At 38.7% G+C, this 18,893-nt stretch overlaps 1 protein-coding gene across 2 annotated transcripts in view; it reads left to right on the top strand.

Moving 5' to 3' along the window:
- SEMA3A (semaphorin 3A) overlaps nucleotides 1-18,893 on the top strand; it is a 274,816-nt gene that overhangs the window by 124,557 nt on the left and 131,366 nt on the right. For both annotated transcript variants that reach the window (XM_073652330.1, XM_073652329.1), the window contains exon 4: nucleotides 16,106-16,225. In XM_073652330.1, coding sequence (XP_073508431.1) covers nucleotides 16,106-16,225 — 120 coding nt within the window. The remainder of the gene's footprint in view (nucleotides 1-16,105; nucleotides 16,226-18,893) is intronic.

The following is an 18,893-nucleotide window of genomic DNA, read 5'->3' as shown; positions in this document are numbered from 1 at the left end:
TGAATCCTATTTTTATGTTTTATGTATTCTCAGGACAAACATTTGGAAAATGATTACAATGCATAATTAGTAGTCATGAGTGAGCACTAAAATGCTCGGGTACTCGTTGCTTGGGTCGAGCAAATTGGAATACTCGGGTGCTCGAGCCGAGCAACGAGACCAATGTAAGTCTATGGGAAACTCGAGCATTTTTCAGGCGGCTCCCCCCGGTTCTCTGCAGAGGGCCTAAAAATTGCCCAAATCGATGGGAACAGTGCTCAAATGACATGGGAACAGCATGGGGAAGACCCCTGGAAGCATCTCTGACTCCCAGATCACTGCTGTCAGCAACGTGGTCAGAGTATTATGCCACTTTTACGGACTTACATTTTGGTTTCATTTTTGTATGTTTTATTGTATTTTCCTAGGAAATATGGTAAGGAACATCCTTTCCAGGCTAATGCCATGTATATAAGGCGAAATAAATAACCTAAAAAAAAATACTCCTCCACAACTTGGGCTATGTTCACACATAGCGTTTTTGCACTTTTGAATTGCTTTGAACCAAGACAAATGCATTCACCAGGAAATGTCATTTTAACATTTTACAACCATATCTGGCCATGTGGTGTGTGACACATCATCAGACACATGCATACAGTACTGAAAAGACATGGGAACAGCATGAGGAAGACCTCTGGAAGCATCTCTGATTCCCAAGTCACTGCCTAAAAGTGTGCCCATCATATGTGATCCCTGGCGCATGCAAAAATGCCTCCCGCCATACACCTGTCGTTGCAGACTTGCAACAATCACCGTCCACGTCCTTGTCCCACTGCAGCGTTCAGTTGTCCCTACCCCATTCCTTGGAATGCAAGCGCAAGTATGCAGGCAGCCACCCACCCACCCACAGGCTGCAATATTATACTGACCAATTTTTGACACCTGCTTGCACTTGAAATGTGGCCTTTTAGGCTTGTGGAGGCAGAAACTTTTCACAATCTCATGCCAGCGGCAGCCGGGTGTCCATACTCTGTCCCCAGCCGCCACTATATTTCCCGGTCTCGCCTCCGCCTTCCACAAGCACAGGTCCCACAACATTACCAGTGCCCTCCCCAGTACACTTACTGAGAACGACCTTCTAACCACAAACACGTGGACAGGTGAATGTGGCCAGGGACGGTATGGAGCCAGTCCACAACTTTTTTTTCTAAGAGTTGTGTTTAGCTCGGTGAAAGGACTGGCATAGAGGGAAACCATATGTACCCTGTGTGTCATTTCTCCAAGAAAGTCCTGTAATTGAGCTTGTTGCAGAAGCAATGGCAGCCCGTCCAACATCAACTTTCACTTGTCGGTGGTGCTTTGACACACACACATATCTTTCTTTGCGCATTTAATTTCTTGAATACAGAGTTGGACAATGGCCTGATCTGTAATGCGTTTTTAGAAATAACATGCATAAGCATGGCCGATCCACATTAGAAAAGCAGCCATAGAGTGTCCGGAAACCTTCCCCCACACTTTTCTAAGCCAGGGCTGCTTTTCGGCAGGGTTGGACGGGCTCACCAGAGAACCGGAGACTCCTCCGGCGGGCCCTGGCTTCTCCTTCAGGAGAGTTCATAGTGCCGAGGTGTCATTTCTCCCAGGAAGTCCTCTAAAGCTGCTTGCACTTGAACATTACTGCTGGTACTTTTCTGTTGGAATTTGCTTGCCTCCTACCAGCCTGGAATATTTCCAGCAAACTATGGTACGACGCCATGGTATTAGCACTGCCCCCAGTACCAGTAGCGAAGCCATCCCCAATTTTCTTCTCAGGAATTTTATTTGGTAGACTTGAGTGGCTGCCCAAATACATTTTCTCACAAAGGAGCTGAAGATAGAGTGGCAGTAGGTGCAAGTTTCTCCAGCCTGTTAGATATTATAGGGTGAATGGCAGCACATTGGATCAGTGGTTAGCACTGAAGCTTTGCAGCACTGGGATCCTGGGTTCAAATCCCAGCAAGGAAAACATCTGAAAGGACTTTGTATGTTCTCGCCGTGTTGGTGTGTGTTTCCTCCTCAGTAAAAAAGCAGCCATAGTGTCCGGGAACCTTCCCACACACTTTTCTTAGCCAGGACTACTTCTCGGCAGGGTTGTATGGTCCCACCAGAGAATCCTCTGGTGTGCCTTGGCTTCTACCTCAGGAGAGTTCATGATAGCGCTAACTTTGTAGCTGCTATGGGGCTCTTGAGTCTATGGGTGCGTGTGAAACGTCGCACTGCAATAGGATGTCACCCAAAGCAGTGTGATTCCCGTGGATACCGGCAATGGAGGAGATGGAGAAATTACTTTCTTTGTCTCCTCTGCACCTGTGCTGTGATTCTCTCATGCGAAAGAAGCGGAGCACAGTGCATTGACATTTGGCTTAAACTCGCAGCTGAGTCTGAGCCAAGTGTCATTAGCATATCGCATCGGATGCTATACGCTAGTGGGACCCTGACCTAAAAATTTATCAGCTTTATATAAATATTAAGATTTGACAGTCCTCAGTGGCTGATACCTTTTAATGGTTAATTGAAAAGATGGTAACACGTTGCAAGCTTTCGAGACTACTCAGGTCTCTTCATCAGGCATAGTATGACACAAAATCTGAAGAGTCACATACTTATACACAATAGGACACAGAAATAATGCAATAGATGAGACAGGTAACATAAAGCAGAGCGATTACTGTGAGAGAAAGGTAAATAGTTCTGGCTGTAAATATTGGATTAGTTCTTAGTACTGGTCAAGGGTTATGATAACCCCAAAACTCTGAAGCTCAGCTTTAGATATCATTCAGACTTATTTTGTTTTTCACTTACACGTTTTAGTGAAATTTTTCATGTATAGAACATATACCCATGTACAGTACTAATAACAAGTCTGTTCTTTTTTGCTGACTGTGTGTCCAGAAAAAAAACTTATCAATGATACAAGTCAGGAATCAAAATCACCTATGAAACTCTATGTATCCATGAAAATCACAAATGCTAAAAATGGGCAAACTGACCAAACGCTAATGAAATTCAGATCTAGCACACTGATGAGAATTGGTTAGTTTTTTATGTAAGGGAAAAAATATGGACGTCTGCATGAGACCTTTTCAAGAGACATTATAGAGGAAAGAGAACAGTGAGGGCAAGCATTGTGTCTTAAGATGGGATGAACATTTGTTTTAAAACCCAACATCTGCAGCTAATTTACATTATGAACTCTTGATGGACAATCTGCATTTCCCCTAAACCAAAAACATACAGTACATTGTAAAAAATTCCACATTTCAAACTATTCGCATGTGAGATAAAATGTTGCCATTTGGATGGACTGATGTTTATGTTACTTGGCTGGTGCTTTAATGATAGTATGTAAAGCTAAATAAGGTTTGCTTCATTTAGTTTGCTGATCTCTTGATATGATAGCATACATTTTGGGAGTGAATGGAATTTGTTTAAATTGCCTCTGATTTCCAGACAGAAGAAGACTGAACACATACTGTATTGTCTTATATATGCCTATAATTTATGCAAAGCATTCTCATCATCATTATGGTCAGTTGGGCTGGAGGCTGCATAAGTGAGTAATTTGTCATGTACCCTGGTAAAAAAAAATACACTATTATTTTATTAACATGTCAAAATAAATGAAAATCAATAATGCATAGAATATTTTACCTGCCCCCTTGTAAATACATTCCCCATGTGCTTGCTCATAATTTGTGCTCAATCTCTTCAAAATCTTAACTGATTGTAGAGAAATACAAATATAACCAATATTATTTTCTTCGGTTATCACCAGTTAGATATTCCAGACTTCCTTTTTTGTGTTTTCCAAGACTAAATGTAGTTCTTTTACTTTAGTTGCTACAAACAGTACATGCTATTCATTACAAGACGGCCATTCAACAAAGTAGAACTTCCTATAGTGAGCTGGAAATCAGATGGTACTTATTAAATAAAATAGTCAAATTACCATAAATAATAACCATTTTTCTCATTTTCATTTGTAAAGGACACAGAAACTATTATAAGCTCCAATTTCCTACTGCTTCAGTTAACCGACATGCACATATTCTGGAATACAAGCCATAGTTGTCATACAGCAAATTACTGATCTGTAGCAAAGGCATGATAGAAATACATAAAGTGTCATTTCGCCTATGCAACCACATATATAGTAAAATTATGACATTATCTAAATACTTTTCTGTAACTTTGGTTTTCATGACCTGCTTGATTTCGACACCTGACTGCACTGCCATTATCTCTGAAATCATTTGGATAAAGAAGTACTTTCCTCTTCGAAATATCACTGTAAATTAGCACTGATGGTAATATCATATCTCTGTATAAGGCAGTGTTTCCCAAACTCCCATCCTCACGACCCCCAACACATTATATTTTCTGGATTTCCTTAGTATTGCACAGGTGAGAGAACCTGATGACATTTCTAATGCCTTGATAATAATTCCATCACCTGTCCAATACTAAGGAAATCCTGAAAACATGATCTGTTGGGGGCCGTGAGGACTGACTGGAGTTTGGGAAACACCGGTATAAAGCAATGTGTCGCGCTATATTTCTGCATATATAATTATATACAATGGCCTAAATCCTGCAATATCCTTCACTTTATAAATATTCAAAATGCAGATGGATTAGTTTCTTTTCAAGACTATGCACTTGCTGACATTGCTGCAATCCATGTAAAACAAGCTGACCTCTATATCTTTGCTCAGACTTCATGATGATTTTATAACTAGATGGTAAAAACCTACAACACAAACGCAGTTTTAGCAAAGAAATGGCTCAATGGGGAATTTACTGACTGAGAAATCAATGAGTAAAAACCATGGCTGATGGGATCAGAAACTGTAGTAGAAATATATGTCAGAAATTAAGTGAATTTTAGTAGAAACAAAAACTTGGGAATATTTATCTACATGTAATTATTACAAGCAGGATAATAAAGGTGGTGGAGTTTTTTGACAAATTCTCCTGAATATATCGGCACCCTAAAGTCTCAAAAGCTGCTCAGGGTGGGGAAGGGCAGATAAGCTAATATATTTACAGCTTATTTTCAGCTTTTTTGCATTGTATAATATGGCATTCAAGCATACAATTAACCTTTCTGAACCATGTGCCCATGTGAATGTGTCTGAAAAATTGGCTGGGACTCGAGTGCAACTTATTTATCAAGGAATTCCCTCATTTTTCTTACTAAAAAATGTTGGAAAACATGTTCAATTGCGTATATGCTCCTGGAAGACTCCTGCCATGTACAGGTGGTTCACATTGATACATCTGTTTTTTTTATAGAATAGCATATTAATCTGTACAATTCTATCCAGAGACATGCCCTAAAAGTACGTACAGTGAGTTTACTTTTTTTTTTAAACTTGGTGGATGCAACTATATGCGTGTACACACTGTACAGTGGCATCTATTGGAGACATCTGCCAGATGTATATATGGGAAATTCTTCCAATGTACACTCTCGATGTAAATATATGTACGACAGCTGCAGATTCTTCAAGAGATGTGCATACTCATGTAGTCTACACTAGTACAGATGCATAATCATTGATAAATCATCCCACTGTGTATTGTGTAGGGTTTATTTACTGAGCTTTATTTTTCATCTATAAGTGGTTTTGCTGATTGTTTTTTCTCATTATCATTACTACATCATTTGCTTGAAGAAAAAAAAATCCAACTTGATACATTGAGTAATAAGTTACTTGAGAACTAAATGCATTTGCAACTACGTTAACCAAGATGTTAAAGAGCCTGTTGCCCCAAAAGTGAATTTAAACTAAGCAGATAGTCAAATAGAGGACTTACCCCCTATAAATTATTCCTGTAATCTAGTTTTTAGAGATGCGCGGATCGATCCACGGAGGCGTTTAGGTTGAATTTCATGAAATTCCCAGTTTCACGTGAATTTGAACACTCTGATATTTGATTCACGGCTCACAAAAAAATTTGCCTGGTGCCATTTCCCACACTGCTGAAGCATCAGAGAGTGGGATTATGTATTTTTTGTGTGGCCAAGCAATCTTCACCGGAATTCCCTGCAGCAATGACATCTGGGGGATTATCATATCCTGTACAATGGTGGTCAGTATCTGGGCTATCATAGATCAGCAGTTCCCAGCAGAGCACCTTTCACTCTGCACCACTGCACCCCTTTAATTGTTGTGCCTCACCATTTTCCTCTCTTTTGATTGACAATGCTGACTTGCCCATGGTACTTCAGTAAAATCTGCACAAGTACCTTCCCCCTGACTAGGTCTAAATATATAGGGGCTCTTCTGCTTAAAACTTGAGCAAATATAGCTCAATTAACATTTAAAGAAGTTCACTACTTTTTTCATTGATAACCTATCCCAAGGATAGATCATCAATGTCTGATCGTCCAGGGACCGACACCTGGCGTCTCCCGCCAATCAGTTGTTATAGGTGTTATAGGCCGGCTGGAAGTACTCATATGCGGAGCTGGCAGTGTTCTGATAGTGGCCGCTGCAGGATACTACACATCTGTCTCCTATTGATTTGAAGAAGAGGCGGATGAGCAGTACCCCGCCTCGGCCACTACCAGTAGATAGCCAGCTCCGCAAGTGAGTACTTCCGGCCGGTTCTGACATGATAACAGCTGATCGATGGGGGTGTCGGGTGTAGGACCCCGGCCGATCAGACATTGATGACCTATCCTAAGGATATGTTATCGATGAAAAAGTAGTGGACAACCTCTTTAATCATCTAGCTTAATAAAGTAGGAGACCATAAAATGCAAAGACAAACTAACACGCATGCAGGTTAACATGGGCCAAAAAGTCTTTCAGGTAAGATAACCTTACAGCATTTGGGAACATACTCCGCAAAATAAATGAGTCACAAAAATGTCTGCAACAAATCTTCCTTGTGTGAATATACCTTTCAATTTTTTTTTGACTGATGTATAGCAGAAGTTCCTAGTATTGCACAGCAAAAATACAGTGCCTACAAGTAGTATTCAACCCCCTGCAGATTTAGCTGGTTGACACATGCGGAATTAACTTGGCATTGTGACATTTGTACTGTAGATCAGCCTGGAAGTGGGAAATGCACTGCAGCAAATTTTTTTTTTTTATTTTATTTTTTTTAAAAACGTTAAAAGTTAATTCAGAGTGTCATTTATTATTCAACCCCTCAAACCACAAGAATTCTGTTTGGTCCCCCAAAAGTATTAAGAAGTAGTTCAGGCACCAAGAATAATGAGCTTCACATGTGTGGATTAAAGATCTCTTTTGCCAGCCTTTTCTGACTATTTAAGACCCTCCCCAAACTTGTGAACAGCACTCAGACATGGTCAACATGGGAAAGACAAAGGAGCATTCCAAGGCCATCAGAGACAAGATCGTGGAGGGTCACAAGGCTGGCAAGGGGTACAAAACCCTTTCCAAGGAGTTGGGCCTACCTGTCTCCACTGTTGGGAGCATCATCCGTAAGTGGAAGGCTTATGGAACTACTGTTAGCCTTCCACGGCCAGGACAGCCTTTGAAAGTGTCCTCCCGTGCCGAGGCCAGGCTTGTCCGAAGAGTCAAGGCTAACCCAAGGACAACAAGGAAGGAGCTCCGGGAAGAAGTCATGGCAGTGGGGACATTGGTTTCAGTCAATACCATAAGTAACGTACTCCACCGCAATGGTCTCCGTTCCAGACGAGCCCGTAAGGTACCTTTACTTTCAAAGCATCATGTCAAGGCTCGTCTACAGTTTGCTCATGATCACTTGGAGGACTCTGAGACAGACTGGTTCAAGGTTCTATGGTCTGATGAGACCAAGATCGAGATCTTTGGTGCCAACCACACACGTGACGTTTGGAGACTGGATGGCACTGCATACGACCCCAAGAATACTATCCCTACAGTCAAGCATGGTGGTGGCAGCATCATGCTGTGGGGCAGTTTCTCTGCCAAGGGGCCTGGCCATCTGGTCCGCATCCATGGGAAGATGGATAGCACGGCCTACCTGGAGATTTTGGCCAAGAACCTCCGCTCCTCCATCAAGGATCTTAAGATGGGTCGTAATTTCATCTTCCAACAAGACAACGACCCAAAGCACACAGCCATGAAAACCAAGGCCTGGTTCAAGAGGGAAAAAGTCAAGGTGTTGGAGTGGCCTAGTCAGTCTCCTGACCTTAACCCAAGGTCCACATGAGACACCCAAAGAACCTAGATAACTTGGAGAAGATCTGCATGGAGGAGTGGGCCAAGATAACTCCACAGACCTGTGCCGGCCTGATCAGGTCTTATAAAAGACGATTATTAGCTGTAATTGCAAACAAGGGTTATTCCACAAAATATTAAACATAGGGGTTGTATAATAATTGACCCACACTTTTATGTTTAAAATTTAATAAAATTCAACTGAGCAACATAACTTTTTTGTTTGTAAGATTTATGCTTCTGTTCATAAAACCTACTCTCGTTTGCAGTTTGAAGGCTCTAACTTATTTGCATCTTATCAAACCAGCTAAATCTACAGGGGGTTGAATACTACTTGTAGGCACTGTAAATTGTCAAAGGTCTTCATCTCAATCCCCAAAAAGGCCCTTAACAGCTTTGTAAAAGTTATAAACTTGTGGTTTATTGAATGCTGTGAGACAGAAATGAAAAATTCCTGTGGACCTAAACTCACATCTTTACAGGAATATTGCAGACATGATAAAATATTCACTATCCATTGGAGAGGTGATAACTTGTAGATCACTGGGGGTCTGACTGCTGTGACACTTCCCAATCACCAGAATCAGCAGGTTGAGCAAGCATGATACAGCTTCACTGCAAACAGCTGATCGATGGAGGTGACAGGTGTTGGACCCCCAAGGATCTAATATTGATAGTTTATTTCGAGGATAGGTCACTCATCAATTTCTAAGCAGTAGGCAATCTCTTTAAAGGGTTAAAGAAAAGCAACTAAGAAAAACCTATAGAATTTTTAGCAATTTGACAGAACAATAAAATTTATGGACTTGGTCACGGGTTTTTTTATTTGATGGAGGAAATTCTTCTTAAGCTATAATACCTTCTCTTTGCTTTGAACACATCATGTTAACTGTTGCTTGCAATCCCTTTTAGTGTTGTGCAGATGAGATCTGAGTTAGAGAATGTCTCTTCTACACATAGTTTTCATTACTGACATATGCAATTTGCTTAGACTTTATTTAATTTTTTCCTCCTTTTTTTCTAGCCAAAAAGGAAGCAAATATAGAGTTTCTTCAGAGAAAATAATGTATGGGATCTATCTAAACATTCCTACATTTTGTTTGAATTTCTCTGTGTGTGGCAGATGTTTGACAGATGGATAGACTTTATTTTTGTAACTGTCCATGCAAAGTCTGCCAGAAATAGCCGAATCATTGTTCTCTGTATATAAGGCTGGATTCACCAACGCTTTGTTGTTTAATACATTTATGGATGTCTTATAGTGATTGTTTATTACTAATCTGATTTGGAAGAAGGTTAGTTATAATGCCCAGAAGTGTTTATAATGGAAGACAAAAAAAGACAATTTGTGTGCTTTGTTATCTTAAATAATTCATACTATACATATAACTATACACATTAGGAGAATGTTGTTGTATTATAAAAATAAAAATAAAATCATTTTACAGTTTTATAGCTTTTTCCTTTTTGAAAATTTAACTACATGTTCCATAAAAGTCATTTATTTTACTCGCTCATATAGCAGCATTAATTCAATTTACAGACATCGACGTCCCCATTGGGGCTCACAATCTAAATACCCGAACTGTATGTCGTTGACATGCTGCACGAAATTGGAGTACCCGTAGTAAACCCACATAAATAAGATGAGAACCCAGGACTCCAGCACTGCAGAGTATCAGTGCTAACCACTGAGCCACTGTGCTGCCCTAATATCATCTGATCACACAGTCAGATTACTCTTAGACCTCATTCACATGTCCTTGTTACATGGATGTGTTTTATCCACTTTATTCACAGATACAACACTTACCCATTATAATCTGTGTTTCAAATTCACATGTCCGTGTTTTTTCACTTATCATGCTTATATGCAAAACTCAAGTCCGTTTTCCACTATCACTGATGAAAAGAGCCCATAGAAGTCTATGGGTCCGTGAAAAACAAGTACATGTGCTATATGCACTTAACATGGCAAAAAATATGAGAAGCTTTGTAATTTACTTGCTTATTCATCCATGAAAAACCCTGATGACACACTAATCCAAAGCATTGATCACACCAGTACCATTTTTTTACATATGTGTTTAAACACGGATGTGTGAATTAGACTTTATTGATGTAAGCAGAATAATGAAAAAGTAACTTTCTCTATAACAGCAATGCATCTCAAGAAATTAGAGATGAGATCAGAGGATCAGGCAAAATTCCAATACACCTGTTCACACATTTTTTCCCAGGATTTTCGATTTGCAGAGAAGTGATTCTCAGCTAATTGAATGTCCTTATGCTCTGGGGCTCTCCGTATCACAGAGGATAATAAACATAATATGCAAAAAATAAACGCTCACCTTCCGCTCACCTCTACAACCCCTCTGTTACCGCCACTCATCCGGTCCTCACTGCATCTTCTCATCCTCTGCCACTCGTGTTGGAATCTTTGGTCCTTTTCCACTGTGCTGAACTTCTGTGTGTCATGGCTCCCAGTAGGGTTCTTCAGAGGCCCGCAGGAGGTCAATGGCGTCATGGCATGTCGTGATCTTCTTGGCGTCATGACACCCAGAAGATTGGCAGTGCCAGAAGCTTGAAAATTCCATTGTGAGAGGTGAGGGGTCAGAAGATGCAGCGAGGACCCAAGGAGCCTAAGAAGTGAGTGGTGAGGTGAGTAATGATTTTTTTTAACCTTTTTATGGCCCATTATAGTTAAGAAAATTGTGTCAAATTTTCTGAATCCACACAGAAGCAAATTAGAAGCATGACTGGAGTGTATTTCTAACATGGCAGCTGAAAGATGCTCCAATTCATTAAGAGACTAACACCTCTTGATGAATTTGGCGCATCTTAATCCAACACTCTCTGGCTAAAGACTGGTGTGCAAAATGTCATTCTTGATGAAAAAGAGTATATGGCTTCAGTATTATGCCTTTTGTTCAAGACCCCGATACACCCGCAGACATTATATTACCTTTTAAGCACCCATGGTTATCCCAGTCTCATAGACTTTGAATAAAGCATCAGCGCCCATTTATCAGCTGCTGCTCTATTCAAACAGGGAACAAATAGCAATTTTTCTCTGCAGTAATTCGAATCCAGAATATTCGCAAATCAAATAATTGCATTGTAAACATATATTTTCAGCAGGCCATGGATTTGGGTTTATTAGTATTACAACATTTATTGATTTAGTAAGAATGCTGTTAGACTTGTATTCTGCCACAGCAGTAAACTGCATGGTATCTAAAAAGAGTTTATTTAAAGACTCAATTACCCACCCAATTTAATTTAGTCTAAGGAGAAAGTTTAAACAGTCCAGCTGACATATTGATAAGAATATGCAGGACGTGTGCTTTAAATAATGAATTGGCTAAATATACATTCCAGTGTAGCCGGGTTATATTTCTGTTTACTGAACATGCCAACTTGTAGTCTTTGCTCTCATTGTTTATTTAAAACATAGAAAGACCGGAGTGTAAAATATTAATGTATTTGTACATGTTTCTCACAGTACCGCTGTGCCAGATTGTCGTAGCTCATTTCTTGGATGTTACAGTATAGTAAGCATTCTCTATCATTTTAGTTTATTCTTAAAAATTCTTAATCACCTGTGATTTGGCATCTGAAAAGTCAAATATACTGTGTCTATACCTAATAATAATAAGATATGTAGGTTAGTATCTAAATTATTACTGCAGGTTATGGTGTAGGATCAGCTATTGTAAGGCTCCCTGAGAATTATATAATGAGTTATCTAATGTCCCGTTAAAGTGGTTGTACTGATAAAAAAAAAATATTTTCAGCGTTTGAAAGAGTAAAAAACTAATTGATACTGACCTATGGGTACCCACTTGGATCCAGCGTAGGCTGCTCTGTAGTCTGCACTGACACCTTAAGAATAGAGGTCACTGTTCCACCAGCAGCAGAACCTATTCGGCTGGTGATTAACGTAATCAGTCAAGTGACTTCAACAGTGAGTCATTGGTTGGTTTTAGCTCTGCTAAAGTAACCTGACCATTACAATCAATCACAGGCCCCATCGGTCCTTCCGATACTGGAATGGTGACTTCTTCTCTTCCTGAGTCAGCATAGACCATGGAGATGCCTGTAGATGATCATCACTTTGATATTTTTTACAGATCAAAGCCCATGGAAATATTTTGTTTAAAGGTGTTTTCTCAAGATCAATCTATAGGAGTGCAGCACTCCACTGCCTCATAGCTTTCTGCTTGCCAAGGGGCATGTGTCCATGAAAATTTGAGCCAACCTACAATCTTTTTAATGCTCGCAGACCATTTTTCTTTTTTAGCATTGAAGAGGTACAGTCGCACTGAACTTGGCCAAATTCAGTTGTCCAGGAAGCTTCAAAGCAGGGCTTGTTAGCTCCATGGCAAAGAGCTTGCAAGTGCTGCACTCTTTCCCTATGCGATTGGTCACCTCTGATAGACTGCAGAGGCCGCCAGTACCCTAGGCACCAAGAAGTACACAATACAGTTAAAAGTCCCTCCTTTCTTGATAAAATCTTGAAGGGATTTTTTTTTGTCACTTCCACCCATAACATCCATTGACCAATGCTAAACTTTTTTTCTATGGGCTAGGAAATAGAAAATAGATATTATGACATTACTTTGACACTTGAAACATGACAAAACTCTCTGTACCGATCCAAATAGGTCTGTGTTTAGCTTTAATTTTTATATTCAAGAGATAAATATTTGCTGATAGATTATGGCATTTCCTTCATCACCTCCAGTTCTGGGTTTAGCAGCTCCATTTCTTGATGTTCACCTGACACAGGAAAGCATTTCCTGAGTTAGCACATGATCAAAGTTGTGTGTGCATGGGCTGGCTGACTGCTCATTTTAATCTCTTAAATTGCTTTTACACCAGCCAATAATCCCTCAGATTCTAACGGTAATGACCTATCACTATAGAAAATCCTGTAATGTGAATAGGTCGAACAACTGAACGATGTGATCAAAAACACTTGTTCATTGTACATGAAATTGTTTAGACAAGCGAAAAAATTTTTGTTCAACTTTTGAAAATTGTGAAAAGGAAATGGAAATTGATCTTGTTCAACGCTTTGACTGACAAAAATGAGGATTGGAAACCCCAGATAGGGTTGATCGTGTTTCAAGGCAATAAATAGTTCAGTAACCATTGGAGCATTCGAACAAGTACAAATTTTCAGCTGGAGCGAGTACATATTTGTGGTTATAGAAAAAAAAATTCTCATCTCTAATTTGATTTAATTTTGTTCATGCAGTATCAAGAGAAATGTTTGGACAATATTTTACGAATTCATGCATTCAAATTAAATAGTATCACTTGGAATTTGAATGTTGTATGCGCCTACACTTCAGATTATTTGTCTGTGTGAACAATGTAAATGTAACAATCGCTATGCAACCATTCAGGCTAGATTTCCATGATATGTTTTTGGTGAGTTTTGATGTTACAGATTTTCTGCAGCATTTCTGCACTTATTAAGTAAATTAAGTTACTTGAAATTTTTTACATGCATTTTTATTGTGTCTCTGTTTGGAATGTCATGTTTTAATCAAAGCTGCTTTGATTTTGATTCTTCCTGATATTTGGCTTTGACAAAACTTTATTGCTATAGTCATGTGTGGATTACATGCATTTTTTTTATGTGTTTCCACCATGGAAACGCACTGAAGACGTATATGTGGTTTTTCACATCTAATGCAAGTCTATGGGGAAAATCTGCACATAAAGATCAGCATACCAGAAAGAGAAATTTACATGTTGTGGATTTTAAACAGGTCAGTTTACGCTGAGTTAAAAAAAAAAGTTTGGTGGGCATGAGATTTCTATTGACACGGGAAAAATGCGGAATCAAAAACTCACCAAATACTCATCATGGGCACACAGCATTAATTCATGATGGTCATCCTATAGAAACACTTGTCTGACATCTTTTTCTAGTCGCGAATTATAATTGCATCATTAAAACAATTATTTGCTTTGGGCAATGAAAGTCTATGATTTAAATGTGTTTAATATTTGACTATATCTATAAAAACGATCACAAAACTAAACGGCATTATATTAAAAGCTAAGAAGAATGAAAACAAGTATAAAGAAATCTATAACTTGTTAATTTTCACAATTACAATCCTTAATCTTTGCATCATTTATAGCGCATCTCTATGTTTTGTTACTATATTTGGTAGATATAACACAATATAAATCATGGGACGTTTTAACCACATTTGTTGGGGCTTAATGCTCAAATAAAGAAATGCTCTTTGTGTCTGTTTGTTCTTTATTTCCCCTGAATTGGTGCCATATTTTAGATATACTCTGCCCTTTGTTTCCACTGAATTGCTGAAGATGTGAGAATCTAGACGTGTGAAGGACTCTGCCTATGAGGCAATGTCTTTTTAGGCCCAGCGCCAACAATAAGGAGAGAGGTGTACTGTGGTTATGAAACATATACATACACATAACACCTTTGGAACTGTTCTTTCTCAGGGTCGGTTGTTTGCACACAGCTGTGATAAGCAGTCGGATTAACAAAATAGTAGACCTGTGTTTCTTTCTAAGTGCAACAAACATTAGTACAGCAAAGCAAAATCTGGGCCGTGGGTCATAATTACGTCATGTATCATATAGCATAGGGTAATATAGATGTAATAATTTGATACAAATGCATAGCAAAGTTGTGCATCCCTGTCTGACTTGGATTTACCACTGGTGGATGGCAAAAAAAATATTTATAAATTCAGTTAAATATGGTGATTTGGTAGAAAGTAGCCATTTGATGCAAAAATCAATACACTTTTTGTCTGGTTTGATGTTGTGAAGATCAAATCACATCTTTATGGACAATGTCTATATTGAGAATTTATCACTGACTATGATACACCAGCGGAAGAGTAGAAGAAATCTCAAAATCAAGGCCTTAAAGGGACTTTGTCAGCCCAGAATGATTGTTCAAACCAAGTGCAGCCGCTCTGTGCTTCATGGTGCGACCAATCATTTATATACACCTTCCCACCTGCTTGTTTTCCCTCTATCTCCACTCTCTTCTCTAGCTCTATGAAGCAGGACCTGTCAATCAAAGAATTTGGAGGAGGGGAGATGGAGGGAAAACAAGCAGGTGGGATTATTATTGACGTACTGTAGATTTTAAAACCCACACTGCCGCTTACTTTAGGCTTGGAAAATTTTTGTAAAATGTAGATGATTTTTTTTTTTTAAATTTCAACTTAGATTGTGCTGGATTTCATTGCTTATTTTCACACAGAAAACCTGCATTAATTCTGAACTTACCCAATATACATGAAGCTTTTCTGTTTCTCCCTGCATTTGATTCAGTTACTTTCAAGTGCTTCAGTTTGCTTCCACACTCCAAAAACTAGGATACCGAAAAGCCTTGGTAAACCCTGGTATACAAAGGTGTTTGTGCATTTATCTTTAATTTAATATTGCTTGCTTGTTTTATCCAATGCTAATTAGTAGATACATACATGTAAATGTATGTGGAGATATACATATTGGGGTGCATTCAGACATCCATGTGAAATGTCCGATTGCTGTCTGATTTTTATTGGACAGCACTCGGACCCATTGAGTGTCACAGAACCATTCACACATGCGTGAAAATCACGGATCCGAGAATGAGATCCATGAAACTCTGAGCATGTCATATTCTGATCCAATGTTGAGGATATAAATAGGTCATACTCAGTGGGTCTCTGTACTGACAAAAAATCAGGCAGCATATCCAAAAATTCACACAAATGTGTGATTGCTCCCTAATTCTGCATTATTATTATTGCTTGCACTATTATTTTTGCAATTGTTTTATATTATATATTATTACGTCCATTAGAAAAACACTAAAAACTAACATTATCTTCTTTTTATTTCCACAGAGAGAATGTGCAAATTTCATTAAAGTTCTTAAATCTTATAACCACACTCACTTGTACGCCTGTGGAACTGGAGCTTTTCACCCTGTCTGTACCTATATTGATATTGGCCACTATCCTGAGGTAAAATTATAAAATTTATTTTTACAATATGTCAAGCTGATGTTACTGAACGTGGTAGACCATTAGCTAAGTGTGTCATCGCCGTTGCGGAGTCCACCCTTGGTTCCAGCTGCCATCTTCTTATTCAAGCATAAGGAAATGATGTATGAACTGATATAAATACATAAACAGAGCCACTCCTGTTCAAGTATACATTTTATACATTCATAGCATATTTATGGAAACCATGAAACCCATTACTCAGTCATGTGGAATTAAACATTTATGGCTTTCACCGAGAATGTGAAATGTTCGTGATTTAGTTTATTTATTCTTTTCAAAATACTTTTGTTGTGTCTCTTTTTTTTTTGGAGTGATTTACTGAAATGTGATGTGGATTCAATATGGATTAAAAAAGTGTGTGTGTAATGTAATATAATATATAGATATATATGTATGAAACTAATTAATTGGATGGGTGGTTTTCTGGAGACCTGGTGCCACCCTATTGTCATCACCTTACTTATCCATGAGCACACCCCAGTTTTGAAAATCTTTGACTACATTCAGTAAAGTCCATACATGTTGCAATTAATCCTGTAGAAAAAAAAGGTCAACTGGTATTTATTCAGAGCTGGATTAAGAGCAGAAAGCAGCCCTGGCATAAAATAAATCGTACCAACTGACTGTAGGGAACATGGAACACATTTTTACTTCAGCCTAACTTTCCACAAATGGTTTGATCATTCACTCATCAGCTTGTAATTCAGTCTGTCCATTGGCAGGAGCTCAAACTTTAAGTAGGAAAGAGGGAACTGCACAATGTATAGTGTGGTTGTGACTCCATGTTTCTAGATTTTATTAAAAGCAGGAATGAGATATGGCCTGAGACTGTGAAGCCTATTTAACAACTGTTTGGCGGCTCAGCCCGGATGAGATAAGACTCTAAAGCATGGTACCTCTGGTAAATACATGTATTGGATGTATTGGCTAAGGACGGATGTAAAGTAGGCCGTGTTACAAGAGAATGATGTGGAGACAATGAATTCTGAAAATTGACATGTGCGGTATCATTATTTTTGCATTGAGTTCTTTTTATAATGTAAATATAAATAAACTGTAGCATAAAAAATATTTAAAATCCATAAGAGGCAGTTGCAAGAATACCCTGACCCCAGTTCCTGAGTCATGATGAAGTCCAACACCAGTGAATCACGTACAAGTGGTGAATAGCTTTGTAAAGTTTTCAACGTATGATTCAATATGCAATGATTAAATTGAATCTATGAATCAGATATCTACTAGATTGTGAGTAGTACAATGCTTATATTTATTAGGTGCTTTATGCATACAGCACATACACGCTTCCATATGTTTAGATCACTTGGTTCTTCAGAAGTTCCGCAAGTGCTCATTCAAAACAATCAGACCTGTTTGTAGGTGTCTCTAGTAAGGAGGGGCGCTGGAGTTGATAAAATAGTATATTAAAAAAAATATTTTAAAAAATCTCATCCAAAGGAATTTGTGATGTATAACTTGTAGGATTGCTGCTTCCAACAGGTGGCACTATAGAGTTCAAGTCCTCCTCCTCCCTGAAGATGTAATGTGTATGTTATATGTCACAGAGGAGCATTGCACAGTGAATAAGTCTCCTTACCTTGGCATCCCAGTGCTGGTGTGTCACTCTCCACAAGACGAAACAATACACCTTAGACCTCAGTCCAGAGAGCCTCTCACCTAGCCAAATCAATTCTCATACTTTGCACTGATGAGGACCAACAGCCCGAAACACAGTCTGCAAATTGAGATTCATGTTGCACGACTCGTTAAGGGATCAATAACGGCTTGTAGGATTACTGCTTCCAATAGGTGGCGCTATAGAGTTCAAGTTCTCTTCTTTTCTGAAAAGGCAATTTGCACATGATGTACAACAGTAAAGATCTTAAATGGCAACATTTTCTGCTTACTTGTAGAGAGATGTAAAGAGGGGTAAGTAGGAAAGGTTTCTTTGTCTATATAGAATGGTGAAATCTTATGCTTTGGAGGGGTGGCACAGGGTTAAAAATAGATTTTTCTGTTGTGAAACAGTGTCTTACCTGTCATCAGGTTGGGTGTGGAATTAACAATTCAATAAAGCAAGTACTAATCCTTTACAATTGCCTGATTTGATTCTTAAAAAAAAAGTTAATACAATATTCTACTAATATTTTCCTGGTTAAGGCCACATTCACACAGCAGTATTTTTTGAGTGTTTACCTCAGTATTTGTAAGCCAAAACCAGGTGAGGAACAATCAGAGGAAAAGTCTAATAGAAACACGTCACCACTAATGTATTTATCACCCTCTCCTGGTTTTGGCTGACAAATGCTCAAGTTAAAAAGTCACCAAATACTCAATGTGTGCATGTCGTCTAAAGGTAGGAGCACACGTTAAGTATTTAGTGCAGACATTTTTGCACCATTTCTGTATTTCTTGGCAGGAAAAACGCAGCAGCAAAAATTCACATTTTTGCTACATTTTTTACTTGCATTTTTGTTGCAGATTTTCCCCCACTCATTAGTATGGGTGAAAACTGCATCAAAAACGCTGAAAGAATTGACATACTACAGAATTAAATCTGCACCAAATCTGCAAGTCAAAAATAAGCAACGTGTGCATGAGACTTCAGGAACCTCATTCACTTTGCTGG

The sequence above is a fragment of the Phyllobates terribilis genome, unplaced genomic scaffold (genome assembly GCF_046119375.1).
Source record: "Phyllobates terribilis strain yellow unplaced genomic scaffold, ASM4611937v1 Scaffold_11__3_contigs__length_659146591, whole genome shotgun sequence".
In the NCBI taxonomy this organism is placed as follows: Eukaryota; Metazoa; Chordata; class Amphibia; order Anura; family Dendrobatidae; genus Phyllobates; species Phyllobates terribilis.
This window is presented reverse-complemented; position numbering and strand designations above follow the sequence as displayed.